The following is a 14212-nucleotide window of genomic DNA, read 5'->3' on the forward strand; positions in this document are numbered from 1 at the left end:
TTTGTTGCATTTTTCACAGTTTCATAGATGCTTGGAGAGACTTTGGTGAGTGTTTGCAGTCGGTGTCTTCCATGCAAATTGCGGTCGACTGCTGCAATCTGCTAGAGAAGAAAGCGATTGCAAAGATTTTTGTGGTGCAGCAATTTGCACTTCTTTGTGACTAATTTCAGCAACCTCAAGCAACCACAGAGAAACTGGTTGAGGAATACAGATTTTTCCCTGGCAACCAGTTTTGGCAAATGGTCACAGCAAAAATGGCAGATAATTGGTTAGTGGTCACTTCAATCTGAAACTTCAACAGGCCTTGATATTCTCCTGATTTTCTTTCGGCTGTTCTCTTTAGGGGTCACCACAGCGGATCATCTCCCTCCATCTTAACCTATCCCTAGCACCTTCCTCTGTGACACAACCCCCCTGCATCTTTGAACCTCCTCTGTGGTCTTCCTCTTCCTTGCTAGGCAGTTCTATATTCAATGTAATCCATTTTCAATAAATTCAATTGAGTTTAATTTATATAGCACCAATTTAGAACAACAGTGGCCTCAATCTGCTTTATAATCTAAAGACCCTACAATATTAGACAGAAACCCCAACAATCAGACGACCCCCTATGGTCAGACAGTTGGCGACAGTGGGAAGGAAAAACTCCTTTTTAACAGGAAGAAACCTGCAGAACCCCCGCAAGGAGGGAAAGCCTTATATTCAACACATTTATTACTATTCACATTTTTTTAATTGTCTTTCAAAATATTTAAGCTAAAAACATTGTTAATGTATTTTTTAGCTAACAATTTTAACTGTCATGCATGCTATTAGCTAATAATTTCAATTTCGTGTCCATTATAGTTACCCAACAGTTTAATTTCCTTATTTATATCTTTATTATTTTTCTTAAATGTCTGTATAAAACTTGAATTTCTTTTCAATAATAATAATAATAATAATAATAATAGTAAATAATCATGCATGTTGCTAGGAGGTAAACAAGTGGGAGGAGGGGAACATTTAAAACCGAAGCTCACCTTTGTGAGAGGAACCGGAGGGTTTAACTGTAACAAGGTAACAATGACACCATTTTCTGCTCCTATAGTGCTTTTTTTTTTTTCCTTTTTCTTCTTTTTTTTTCTTTAAGTAGGCAGGACCGCGTCTGTTTTTGACACAGGGGTAAAGAAAGGGCAGTCACGTGACCGCGCGGGGTATATTCGAGGCGGGTCGTAAACAGAGCAGCAGCAGCTGCGGAGAGCAGAGCCGAGCAGACAGTCCACAGGAGCCCAGCTGACAGGAGCTCGTCTCCCGGTTTCGTGTCCCTGCGACCCACCCGGCCTTTCGGGCTATAAAATCATTTCTTTCCAACTTCAGCTACAGTGATAGCTAAGTTTGGAGAGGAGAAAAAGGGAGAAACGCCGTGTCTTCTTTTGTTTTTTCCGGTTATTGTGTCAGTTAGGTGCAGAGGTAGTCGGAGTCGACCTCCTTTTGCATTACAAAAGGGGATCTAGCAGAAAAGAGAGAATATATATTAGACATATCAAGCCGGTTGTTTCTATCTGAAGAGCTTTAAAATGGATAACTCTGGAACTAAAAAGACGTGCATGGGTGAGTTGTTTTTCTGTTGCAGGAGAAATTATTGAATATTTCCCAGGAGAGGAGCCTGAGTGTCACAGATGGGTATCGAACACCAGCTGTAACATGTTTTTTTCCACAGAATCCACCCGAGACTTCTTCACCTCGGCCAAATTTCTCATCTACATGGGCCACGCTCTGTCAACATGGGTGAGCACACACTGTTTATAACCAGCATTGTATTATAACCATGCTCATGTCCATCTAACTGACATCACACAGTAAATGTATGCATGTTCACCTTGATGACTATATTTATTTGTGGCCATCCAGTGTTAAATCAAACCTAATGCGTTATTAGTTTTGTTATTGCTGTTTTATATGTCATTACAACTGTGCAAACTCACTTATTTTTGCACCTGCAGCTAGCCACACAGTGCTCTATATACAAATAGCTTTAAATATCTGAATATCTGAATTTAAATTCCTCAGGGTGACCGGATGTGGAACTTCGCTGTGGCAGTTTTCCTGGTGGAGCTGTACGGGAACAGCCTGCTGCTCACTGCCGTGTATGGGCTGGTGGTGGCTGGCTCGGTGCTCCTGCTGGGAGCCATCATCGGGGACTGGGTGGACAAAAACCCCAGGCTTAAAGGTAAGTTTAATCTGGGTTATGTGTGGCACTTTTTGGCTCAGTTTGGTGGGCTTGAATTGGGTTTCTGGCAGTTCTTTTTGCTGGTCAGATGTCACAACACCTCTGACATTTGGCCCATATAAGGGCCAGGACCTGTAGCTTGCCCTGAGTCAACACCGTCAGCCAAGGACAAAGAAAACTGTAAATAGTTACTTCAGTCTGGGATGTAAAACCAGGTGTTTGACTGTGAACATGAATTCCCTTGAACACAGACATTTAACAGTTAAACTGGAAAATAATTACACAGAGGAATTTGGCAAAGACATGAAATGAGCTTCTTTGCACCATAATGAATGTGTTGTGTCTGATCAGATCTCTGTCCCTAATGGCTGTCGTGGTCTTTCCACAGTGGCCCAGACTTCGCTGCTGGTCCAGAACAGTTGTGTCATCGCGTGCGGGGTCCTCCTCATGCTTGTTTTCCAGTTCAAAGACCAGCTCACGGAGCTCTACAATGGATGGATTCTGGTAAGATCCCCTGTCCTGTTTCAACCTGTTTTGGTGGGGATTTGCACTGAAAGCATTTTTACCTCCTTTCTTTAAGCTGAGGTTGAAACGTTCCTACTTTCACTCACTGATGCGAGTTCCCCCGTCAGTGTGATTTATGGAGTGAGCACAGCTTATCCACAGAGGATTGCAACAGCTCCACTAGAATTTTTTTAATGTTCATTTGAACTCAAGTTAATCATCTTGAAATCATAAACTTATTATAAGCAAATCGATGAACAAAATCTGTAGAATTTACACTTGAGTATTGTTTTTTTTTAAAGCAGTAGAAAGAGCCTGTTTCTAAAATATTTGTGGGTGTAACCTGTCTTATCAAGCGACTATCAGGACACAGCCTGAAGTGGACTCCCACAGATACTTACTGAAGCATCAAAAATAGTAAAAAAAAAAAAGAATTAAATAGAAAATTAAAAAATAAAAGGCCTATCAGATAATTTATTCTAATGCAAACTAAAAGCACCCATTCACTTCAATATATCAAATAATTCAAACACAGTTAACAGTGGAAAAACAGTAAAATGTGAAAGTGAAAATGAGTAATACACATAATTAGTTTGTAGTACAGCAATCAATTATTTAGATATTTAAACTTTTTTTCTTTCAAATCTAATCCGGTGTACACATGACTGCTGATGAGTACAAATTTCTCTCTAACAGACTGAACTTCTGTTTTTATAATAAATAAGAAATCAATAATTCCTCATTTAAGTTTCCTCTTTCTCTCTGCTCATGATTTCAAGGGAAAGACCCAACAGTTAACCCCTTAGCAGTCCTATTAGTCCCATAAACCATCCAATGTCCCGTGGGCGGTACGTCCGACTGCTAACAGTTTAACACCAAAGCAAGTTAAAATTTCAAGACATAGCAGTATTCATATTTGCAAAACTCTTTCTATTGTCATCAGTTCCTCCTTAAATTAAATAACGCCGCTCTTGAGGCAGTTGGACAAAACATGGCACTTGAACTGAGTTTACATGAAGTTTATTCTGAATAAAATCAGTCAAATCCGAGAAAGGTTCCCATAGTTCAGTGAACCTTGAGAACCTTATATTCATACATTCATACTATGAATATTTTCTAGGCCCTCAGAGTACACAGGAGTGGGCCCGTTTTCACTCTGTTAAATGAGTTTTATCCCAAATTTCTAATCCCTCATAACGTTTATAAGTACCAATGATATTCACATTAAAGTTCTGTTAAAAACTGTACCTGGATCAGGTAGCACTACTCATGTCTGTTAAACCATTGGTGCTCGTGTCAGGGAACAAGGTAGGTCTGAAAAATTAATTAAGGCCTTTATTTTACACAACTGAAGTACTTGTAAATTACACCATCACGTAGCAGCTTTTGTCTTCTTCAGGATGTAACTTGAAGAAGCGAAAGCTGATAAGCGTTGGTGATAAGCTGCTACGTGTTTCATAGCAAATCCAGCACCTTGTACTACGAAAGAGTTTATCATACAAAGCTGGTTATCACCTCAGACCTGCACGTTCACATGATCATATGACTCGTCCAGAGAAAGCAATCCCTATGAGTGTCACCTACTCCAGCCAGAGACATTATCACATTATGATCAAATGGTGATCACAAATCTCTAAAAAACATTTTTTTTTAAATATAACACCAAAACGCAACATTGTTGTTAAAAAGAAACAGTTAATGCAGAAAACCATTATTCTGATCTTTAGTGTACAGAGCAGTAAAATAAAAATTTTAATTACACTTAATTATTTTCTGGCTGAGGCTGAGGGTTTTTTGCCCTGCTGTGGAGTCTTTACTATTTAAGGGTTTGAGAGTAAAGATTAAATACAAAATCAATATTCAAATGTAGTTTACACATTAGATATGATGTCAGCAATTAAAGTGGAGGTGTCCTGGTTAGGATCAAATGTTAACGATTAAAGTAAAATAAAATTGTTGTAGAGTTTTGATTGCCAACAGATAAAAAAAACTAAATGAAATAAAGTTGCGTCAAAAGATCTATATTTATCAGGGAAACACAAAGACATTAAAATGCTCCTATTCTCCTCGTAATGAAATCTTTTAGGAATGGTGATGCTGTTTTCTGAAGATTGGTCAGTAGGAGTTAATTTCATACCCGTTGGTTTTCATCTGAAACTTAACGTGCTCTGGAGCAGGTTACCATGGCACGTTAAGACGTAAATCACCTTCATAGTACTGTACAAAAATGAGATTTTTTCCTTAGATTGTGACACTTGGAGTGGCTGTGAAGTTGACTTATTTTTAGTTTTAACAGAGTTTTTCAGACCTGAAAATTTCAGATGTATATCTCGTTTGATTATGAAGGTATGAGGGCTCAAAATATTGGAAAAATCAAAAATTTGAATACAGGTTCAGCAACTCTGAAACATTCAAAGTGTGCCGGTAAAGGTTTGCTTTGGATCAATTAAATAAACTCAGATTGAAATAATTAGCTGATTCTGAAGGAGTCATGTGGAGGATTACTCAGATTTATTTATTTATTAATGCATTGATCCAAGAGTGTCCACATAAACTTCTCTGTAGCTAAATCTGTACCTGACTTCAGTTTTTCTCCCTGAATGCAGATGTGAAGCATTACAGTTAAAAAGTGAAACACTTCCAGGAGAAAGTCAGTAAAGACTTTCTCTAAAGTTTGACTTCACTTCAAGACAAATCTTGAATCTTGAGTAAAGGGGGTTAGAAAACAAGTAGATTCTCAAGCCTGCAGTAGATTTAACATACGAGTACATACATACTACAACAGGAAAGCTACTGGGGACCAGGAAAGTGTTTCAGTTATTTCTTTTTTACACTTGTTGAGCTATGTGACTAAACAGGAGCTCCCTCACTGTCAATATTTTGATCTCCGCGATCCAGAGATCCAGAACTGCAAACTGTTCAAGTTTCCGTTCATCACAGGAGACGGGTTTGGGTGTCGGGTTGAAACACAGAAGGCCTCCAGCGTTGTTCTTTTGTGTTTGCAGTATCTGTGGGAAAATGGGGCTATTTCTCTAGCGGTCAGAGAGTTCAGAGGGCTGGCTGTTGTCGGAGTGCTGGTGGAGGTGGTGAGAGACTGGTGAAACAGGAGATTTAGTGTCTTGCTGAACGCCGTGCAGTCAGCAGGTTGTTCAAGGCCAGTCACATGACACAGAGAGAAATGTGGCTGGGCCTGCTGAAGCATTTCTGTTTTTTTATTGTTTCTATACTGACCAGAGCAGCTGTGTGAAAATGCATGCACAGACCCACAAACAGAGTCTGCTTCAGAAAAATGTGCAGTTTCTGCTGAAATTTTTAATTTTAACTAATGATATAGATTTTTTTTTTCAACAGGAAGTTATTGATTTGACACGTAGTGGGAACGGTTGGCATTTGATTTCATTCTTAAAGATTTTTGCCATTGTTATCAGCTAATCAGGTCGGATTTTGAGAGTTAGAAAAAGTTGAGAAACTCATGTTCCCTTTACCCTTGACACCTTCTGTTGAGGGATCTGGTCCATGCTTTGCAGCCAGTTAAAATGACCCACTTTTTGAAGACAAGTTCCTGAAGATGTTCATCACTGTGACAGATTCCATCTGAGCTTGTTGGGCTTCATACTCTCAATTGACACTCAGCTCACACTGCCGTCTCTCTGTTATCCACTGTGGTGTAGCCAACATTGACATTTTTCTAGTGTTTGTTTTTGTAAGTTTTGGCATTTACTGCAGATTGTAGCGGAGTGCACAACCTTACGTAATTTATGTTTAGCCTCATCGTATTTTTAATAATTACTCTGGTGGTGTTTCCCCTTGGTAGACTGCTTAGTGGGTCCGGGTGATGCCCCCCCAGGTTAGTCAGGACTAGCTTCCCTGTCATCAGACTTAGACATTTGGGGTCAGTTGGTGTCTATTCAGTATGTTTTTAGATGATTGAACACTTGCTGGGAAGCTTTTTCTGCCCTTCAGTCAGCTCTAGCCTCTATCTTTTGTTCTCCCGTCTCATATTTCCTACTGCCCCTCCCCCTTAAACCGTCACAGCAGAAACAAACATGACCATAAATGACTGCAAAATGGAGAGTATAACCCTGTGATAAAATTTCACAAAGGCACAAAAATTAGGCAAGCTAGATAAATAAAAATATGCATATTGAATCTTTTTTAAAAATATATTTATCTGTTCCCTTGGCTAAACTGTGCAGCTGTACTGGAACAGGAATGACTACTTTGGACCCCTCCTCCACCCTAGAAACAACTCCTTTTTAAGTCAAAGGTCAAATCAGTATGGATCAATACAGATCCATCAGTGATGAAACATAAATGTCTCTTCCAATGGGAGATTTTGTCCCAGTATTTTAAATGGGAAACATGGAAAAGGGGACCAAAGCCCAGAAAAAATCTGTGAAACTCAGTGCCTTAAAGGGATGACAGGTAAAATAAAGCTTAAGACAGTGCTGTCCAACAGATCGAGAAATTAAGTTAATGGTGTTAATTCTTTCATTGGAAATCCAAAGAGTTGGAGAAACAGTGCTAAAGCTGGCTCTAGCTATCCTCTAAAAAGCAACAGTGGACTCATGTGTACTTTCTCTGACACTCCAACCAAACCCCGTATTGGATTTAGATTCAACCACATGCTAAATAGGCAGATTTTCATAAACCAGAACATGCCACGAGGTACACATCAAGCTTGGGACTGCAGGCTTTTCTTTTTGGGTGTTCCAAAAAAGATGTTAACCTGAACTCGAACCTGAATTCTTGATGGGTTTATGGATGACCTTGTAAATGTTAAACGTTAAATAAAAATCATATTCTAAAATAATAATATATTATTTATGATTATTTTATATATTCTAAAATAATAATATATTATTTTAGAATATATAAAATAATCATGCTTTAGTCGAAGGCAGCTGAGCTCCTTTTAGGTGTTTCATCTGAAAGGCTGAGGAGTTGCAGGTGTTTTTCTTCTTATAGGGCTGTGATCTTGGAAATTGTCAAGGCACACCCAGACGTGTGAGGACGTTTGTGAGTCATTAAGGTCACAGTGGTGGAGGTGTGAATGGCAGCTCAGTTGCCTAGGAAGGGATCTCAAGATTGTTTTACAGGTAACTGATAGCTGGTGACATAGGCCACCAGTTCGGTTCAAGGATAGCCGCTCCAGTTGAACCTAAATTGTCTCCTTTTTTCCTCTGAGTTTGTTGGTCTTGAGGAGATTGTGTAAATCAACATAACTCAAATATGTGTTCATCGAAAAGGACTGAACTGTGTAGCTTTGTGGCTTAATACTGAGGTTTTTGGACTACAATGGAATTCGATGACATGAGGGAGTTAGATCTATCCGATTCTTAGTTTTTCATGTTTCATGGGAGTATTTGTCATTTTATCACACAAAGTCAGTCCAAATATAAAACTACTGTTACATTTTTTTTTTTATCATTTTCAGACGACTTGCTACATCCTGGTCATCACCATCGCCAACATTGCCAACCTTGCCAGCACGGCCATGTCCATTACCATCCAGAGAGACTGGGTGGTTGTTGTAGCAGGTCAGGACAGCAGCAAGTTGGCAGGTAGGTGTTTGCTATCGACTGGTGGCTTATCTTCAGATGTAGGCCTCATATGATCTGTTATCAGGTCATATGTTCAGCTGGGAGGACTTTGAACCCCGGATGCTGACTCGCTCACATTTCTTTTTCTTTTTTTTTATGTCACTGCAGTTTTCCATTGATTGTGACAAGCTGCTAGAAAGATTTGGTCACATGGTGCACAACACTTTGAACTGGTTGACCCTTATCAATCCGCTTGTGCTAGTTCTTAGTTTATATTACTGTAAACACGAATTTTAAGACCATAATCAGCTTTTTTATGTCAATGTGTTAAATTAGCTGTTAAACTAACTAGCTCCTACTTCCACTCCCTTGTCAAACAGACATGAATGCCACAGTGCGGATTATTGACCAGCTGACCAACATCCTGGCTCCCATGTTAGTGGGCCAGATTATGGCCTTTGGCTCTCATTTCGTTGGCTGTGGCTTCATCTCTGGCTGGAACCTGTGCTCCATGTGTGTGGAGTACGCACTGCTGTGGAAGGTCTACCAGAAGACGCCCGCGCTGGCTGTGAAAGCTGGACAGAAGGAGCAGCAGCAGGAGCTCAAACAGCTCAGCCCTACAAAAGGCAAGTGCAGCATTATCTGTTTGTATCGTTGGGGAATAAAACTGACTGTGTTTTAGATTTGGTAATCGAGAACCTCCATTATTCTGCCCTTTGACAGATTTGGAGAATGGCCAGAGTCCCGAGGAGTCATCTCAGCCACTTATGAACGAAACCTCCGTTGTTGCCAAGTCTGACTCTCCCAAACAGCGCAGCTGTTGCTACCAGATGGCTGAACCCGTGCGCACCTTCAAGGCCGGCTGGGTGGCCTACTACAACCAGAACATCTTCTTCGCCGGCCTTTCACTGGCCTTTCTTTACATGACGGTGCTGGGCTTTGACTGCATCACCACAGGCTACGCCTACACACAGGGCCTCAATGGCTCGGTGCTCAGTCTGCTGATGGGAGCCTCGGCCATCTCGGGCATCTGCGGCACCGTCGCCTTCACTTGGGTTCGCAAGAAGTGTGGCCTGATCCGCACTGGCTTCATCTCCGGCATGGCCCAGCTCTCCTGCCTCATACTGTGTGTCATCTCAGTCTTCGCTCCTGGAAGCCCCTTCGACCTCAGCGTGTCACCCTTCCAGGACCTCTACACCCATCTGATTGGAGAGAAGACCCTGCCTGAAGCTGTCCACAGCCTGACCGGTGGAAACATCACTATGCCTACTACTGCCGCACCAACCCAAGAGCTGCCACCTATGCAGTCCTACATGTCTGTTAGTCTGCTGTTTGCTGGCGTAATTGCTGCTAGAGTTGGTGAGTGAAGTAGTTTATTTTTTTTCCCAATCTGGGAATACTTGCTGTATTTTAGATGCGGTGCAGAGATTTACCAAAATGGATTAGTACGCCAGCTATTAGTGGCCGAGTCCAGATGGAGAAGAATATGTCTGAAATCAGGAGTCAGTGGACGGTTGGAGAATTTTAAAGGCTTAAAAAACATTGTTAGTTTTGACTTGCATCTCTCTCTTATTTCGACTGTACTTTTATGCTACACTATTGTATTTCAAGTCGTGCAACAACAGGGTTGGTCATACTGTTGTTTGATAGGTCTTCCAAACAAAATTTCTATAAAAACACCTGCTGGAGATGATCAGTGTAGGGCCAGAAGCAGTTATTAAGTGGACTCCAGGGAAGGTCTCACTGCACATTATAGTCATAACACTGGTAATAAAAAAGGTCCACGCACTCCAAAGTGCTGATGTCCATTTTCTTAGGTGTGTTTATTTTATTCGTTAGGAAATTGGAGTTTTCAGGAACTGCTGCTCATGCTTTATTGGCATGTTCATTTCCTCTGACCAGATAGCAAATTTTCAAAATTATCACTTCCAGACAGGTGACTCAAGCAGCTTGACAAGTTGGACTGTTATATAACTTGTAAGAATGTCCCACAGGACCTCTGCAGTATCTGCAACCTTTGATGCCAGTAATATTGCCTCATTATTCCTAGTAGAGCTACTGTTGAGTACTGAAGCTGTTTTATTATGGATATAAAAAGATTATTAGAGCTGACTGTTGATCTTTGCCTCTGCCCTGCAGGTCTGTGGTCTTTTGACCTGACAGTGACCCAGCTCATCCAGGAGAATGTGATCGAGTCAGAGCGAGGTGTGATCAACGGCGTCCAGAATTCCATGAATTACCTCTTAGACCTTCTGCACTTCATCATGGTGATTCTGGCCCCAAACCCAGAGGCCTTTGGCCTTCTGGTCATCATCTCTGTCTCCTTTGTGGCCATGGGCCATATGATGTACTTTCGGTTTGCCTTCAGGAGCCTGGGCAACCGCCTCTTCCTCTGCTGCTCGCCGGAGCAGAAGGTGGAGGCAGTTGACAATCCTTCACTTCCTACCACCGTCTAATCCCATTAAAGAGACTCTGTCCTGGGTACATACATCTCAAACCTTACACTAGCCCTGCATCTTATTTATCTCACTAACATCTTAGCTTGTAGCTGGCAGAGTGCTAACGTAAAGCGTAGACAACATGCTATCGGTAGCCATTAACCATTAGCAGTAGCAGAGGAGTAGAAAGTGTTAGAAAGTAGTGAAAGTTTAGATAATGCAGGGGTTTCTGTAGCGTTTTCAGTCTGGGAGTCAGGTGAGCGCCTCAGCCATACACCTATGGATCCACGCTCCTTAACACATGCATGCGCTGTCCAACAGGGGTCCATCGCTTCTGGGTGCTGTTGGAGAAATCATGGACAGTGCAGTGTAAAATCCTCTCCACCTAACAGCCCTCATGTAGCTGTAAAGATTTCTAAAAGGTGCTTCAGCAAAAAAAGGGCAGAATGAGAGAGAAATCTCATAGAGGAAGCTGAGATCCTGACAGTCAGGACGCCACTCGGGTTGCCTCTCAGTTTGGGTTCGTTGGTGCTGTCGCTGCATCCGCTCACTGTTCTCTCATAGACTTCTTTCTGTGCTGGCTTACATATATATATACACGTGTGTGTGATGAGCAGGTTGTGGATACTTTTTATTTAACCAAACAGAAAACTGGGATCTTGTCTCTTTAATGTGTGGTGTTGAGCATTTAGCTGTGTTTATTCAGGAAATGCAGGCGGTGGTTTTTGTAATGACTGTATCATCAGTATTGTGTTGTGTGCTTGCAGTTGTGCCATATGAAACACAAACATCCTATGCACCCTTATCAATAGCTCGCAGTTACCAAAGTTAAAGTCCATACATGGCTTAAAAGGAAGTGAGGGAAACCAGTTTTGGCTGTCTAAGCATTCCAAATATACACAATATTTTGCATCCAGTGAAAATCTTACTGTATCTGAACCCACTTGTAGATTGTATCTAATCTTTTTTTTCTGGTAGTTTACAATTATATGAAGATGTGTTAGGGCCGTTCTAGGATTGTGGAAAGAAACTCCAAGACTAAAAAGCTGTAAAATCACACTAAAACAAATATGAATATACAAAAACACAAAAATGCCAGAAAACGGACATCATTTACGAGGAAAAGAGAGAAAAAAAAAGTTGTAAATTTATGGGAAATACAATTTTTGAGAAAGTTGTCTAGAAAAAAAGAGGTCATAAATATGTGAAAAAATTACAACTGCATAATAATCTTCTGCATAATCACAAATGCAGAAGAAAAGTCAAGATTTCCTGAGATTAAGTAATAAATTAGTCAAAGAAATTTAGGTATTCTTTGAGATTACAAAACTACCTCTTTAGTCTCTAAAATTTACATTTTAAATTTGTGAGAAGAAACTCTTAAAATTGCAAATTTATCAGAAAAAAAGCAGTATTTTGACATTAAAGAAAAAATACTTTATATTCTCTAAAATAAAAATAAATTTATTGTGTGTACTAGAAAAATATATTTTTTGAGAATTTAGTCATACATTTATGAAGATTACAATTGGACTCGAATGTGTTTAGTTTAGTTCTCTTAAAGAAGTTGTAAATTTATGATAGAAAAAAAAATCTGGAAAAAGTCGTAATGATTCTGATTATAATGTTTTTAAGCTAAAATTAATGAGAAATTAAAACTCTTACAGAATATTAAGATATACAGTGTTGTATAGATTTACAACTTTAATAAAAAGAAGATATATCCAAGTTTCTTTCCAAATTTCTTTTTACATTTATTTTATTTCATTTTTTTTCCTCCACAAGTTGTTTTTGTAAACCTTGAACGGCTCTAGCATGGATTCATATGAACATCTTAGTCTTTTGAGTTCTCTGGAGTGATTTTTTTCCAGTGATTGTCTATAACTCAGGCACTTTACGTGATTGACTTCTGTCTTTACACCTAATGCGTGATCAGGCATTAGTTCAATATGATTTTGCACAAATCTGAAGTCCCGACTTCACCCAAAACCCTCCGCACCATGCACAGTAATGCGTTCTCTCTTCAGATGTCGTTGTTTGGCGGGAGGGTACTACGGCACATATTGCAACACCCAGCACTACTACCACATGGTCATGAGGGAAAAATAACCTACCCGAGTTCCTGTGAAAAACAGCCTCGGTTTACCTCAGGCGCTCCCACGTTTCCTCAAAAAGCTACTCAGGGATCTGAGTCAGCAGGTCTTATCTGAAATCACTTTATGGCACTAAAACCCTCAACTTTTATTCAGCCGGGATTGAAAACGTACCCATTTAGGGATTTTTGGCGCTTCTGCATGCCGTTTTTGCCATGAAGTGATTAAACAAATTTAAAAGTTTAATTTTTTAATGAATGTTTCCAGACCTTTACAGAATCACTATAATACAGAAATATCTATATAAAGAGCGTAGCATTGAAAGCCCCAAAGGTCTATTTTGTTCCCCATAGAGTCAACCCTTCAGTTGTAAGTGGAATAACATGTTGTCTGCTTACCTTGCATTTTTACCTGTATCCTTTCCACCTCTGAACCTCCGAAATTTCACACGCCTTAATGGAAACCAGACTCGCCACACTGGCCGGTGCTCGCAGATGAAAAGGTTAACCACAATTCCAGCCGCGGAGGGTAGACGTGTTTGGGTTGGAAGGCGAGTTAACCGCACCAGGTGTGGGAGAACAGAGGGCCATTTTGTAGGGCCCGTGAAACAGGATGGAGGAGCTTTATTTTCATGTTCCACCTGCTTCACATTCAGTCTGCGCACGGGAACAAAAGCAGCTCTCAGAACAGGTCTGCTGATTCAGGAATATCCCACATGGTCATGAATGCTATATTTTCTAATGTAAATATATTTAGCTGTGAGTCGATACAAACTTAATTGGAAAACAGAAAATCAGAGTGTATACTGTTGTTGTGCTGTTTGAAAACTTTTTTTTTTACATTTTTATATATGTAGTGTCAACACTTTGTGATTCTTTTTTCTGTAAGCTGTAGTTCCTTTTCATTTGAGCACATCTGTATTTTATTGCTTTCATCTCTTTCTACAAACATATACATATAAATAAAACTCTATATATCAGTGTTATTGTAGTTTGATAGAATAAAAGCACCAAATCATTAAGAAATACTTTTTGTGTAATAATCACACTCCACTGAATATCAGGAGGTTTGTATTTGTTGTAGTGCATGATATGTCTTAAATAAAGAAAGTCTTTACAATCACTTCTCTGTAAAGTCGTGTTTGTGTGTGTGCGCCAGTCTTGGCCTTGGCTGCCACTGTGTGAGGTCACATACCACAGCAGAGTTAGCAGCTAATTTCCTTTTTCTCCAGGCAGCCGGTGCTGAACTGAGCCAGGTGACCTGAACTTCAACACAAAAGAGTGAGCTGGATTTGCACAACATGAGCAACAAATGAGCATTTGAGGCTCAGGCACATTAGCGAGCTTCAACTTTAATGAGGGTGGCCTCATGACTCAGCGTCCTGTAGCGCGTCCTATCCTCGCTGCTCGGCACTGTGCAGCC

At 40.2% G+C, this 14212-nt stretch overlaps 1 protein-coding gene and 1 long non-coding RNA gene across 2 annotated transcripts; both read left to right on the forward strand.

The window, feature by feature from the left end:
• The first annotated feature begins 1216 nt into the window (after nt 1-1216).
• On the forward strand, nt 1217-13912 carry slc40a1 (solute carrier family 40 member 1). The gene is made up of 8 exons (XM_005939834.3): nt 1217-1593; nt 1703-1770; nt 2053-2212; nt 2601-2716; nt 8154-8280; nt 8640-8885; nt 8983-9618; nt 10399-13912. Exons 1-8 carry the CDS (start codon nt 1560-1562, stop codon nt 10713-10715), a joined length of 1704 nt encoding a protein of 567 aa, XP_005939896.1. The 5' UTR covers nt 1217-1559; the 3' UTR covers nt 10716-13912.
• LOC121814123 lies at nt 2723-7264 on the forward strand. The gene is made up of 2 exons (XR_006054103.1): nt 2723-3509; nt 3585-7264. It is a non-coding gene; the product is annotated as an uncharacterized LOC121814123 (long non-coding RNA).
• Nucleotides 13913-14212: the final 300 nt, after the last annotated feature.

Source organism: Haplochromis burtoni, unplaced genomic scaffold (assembly GCF_018398535.1).
Source record: "Haplochromis burtoni strain Fernald_Lab_line unplaced genomic scaffold, NCSU_Asbu1 Contig_20, whole genome shotgun sequence".
NCBI lineage: Eukaryota > Metazoa > Chordata > Actinopteri > Cichliformes > Cichlidae > Haplochromis > Haplochromis burtoni.

Bases quoted from the DNA above. Each gene is read 5' to 3' on its own strand.
- slc40a1 (XM_005939834.3), top strand. From the start codon at position 1,560: ATGGATAACTCTGGAACTAAAAAGACGTGCATGG. The intron at 8,886-8,982 runs GCAAGTGCAGCA...GCCCTTTGACAG, and splicing joins ACAGCTCAGCCCTACAAAAG to ATTTGGAGAATGGCCAGAGT. The intron at 9,619-10,398 runs GTGAGTGAAGTA...TCTGCCCTGCAG, and splicing joins CGTAATTGCTGCTAGAGTTG to GTCTGTGGTCTTTTGACCTG.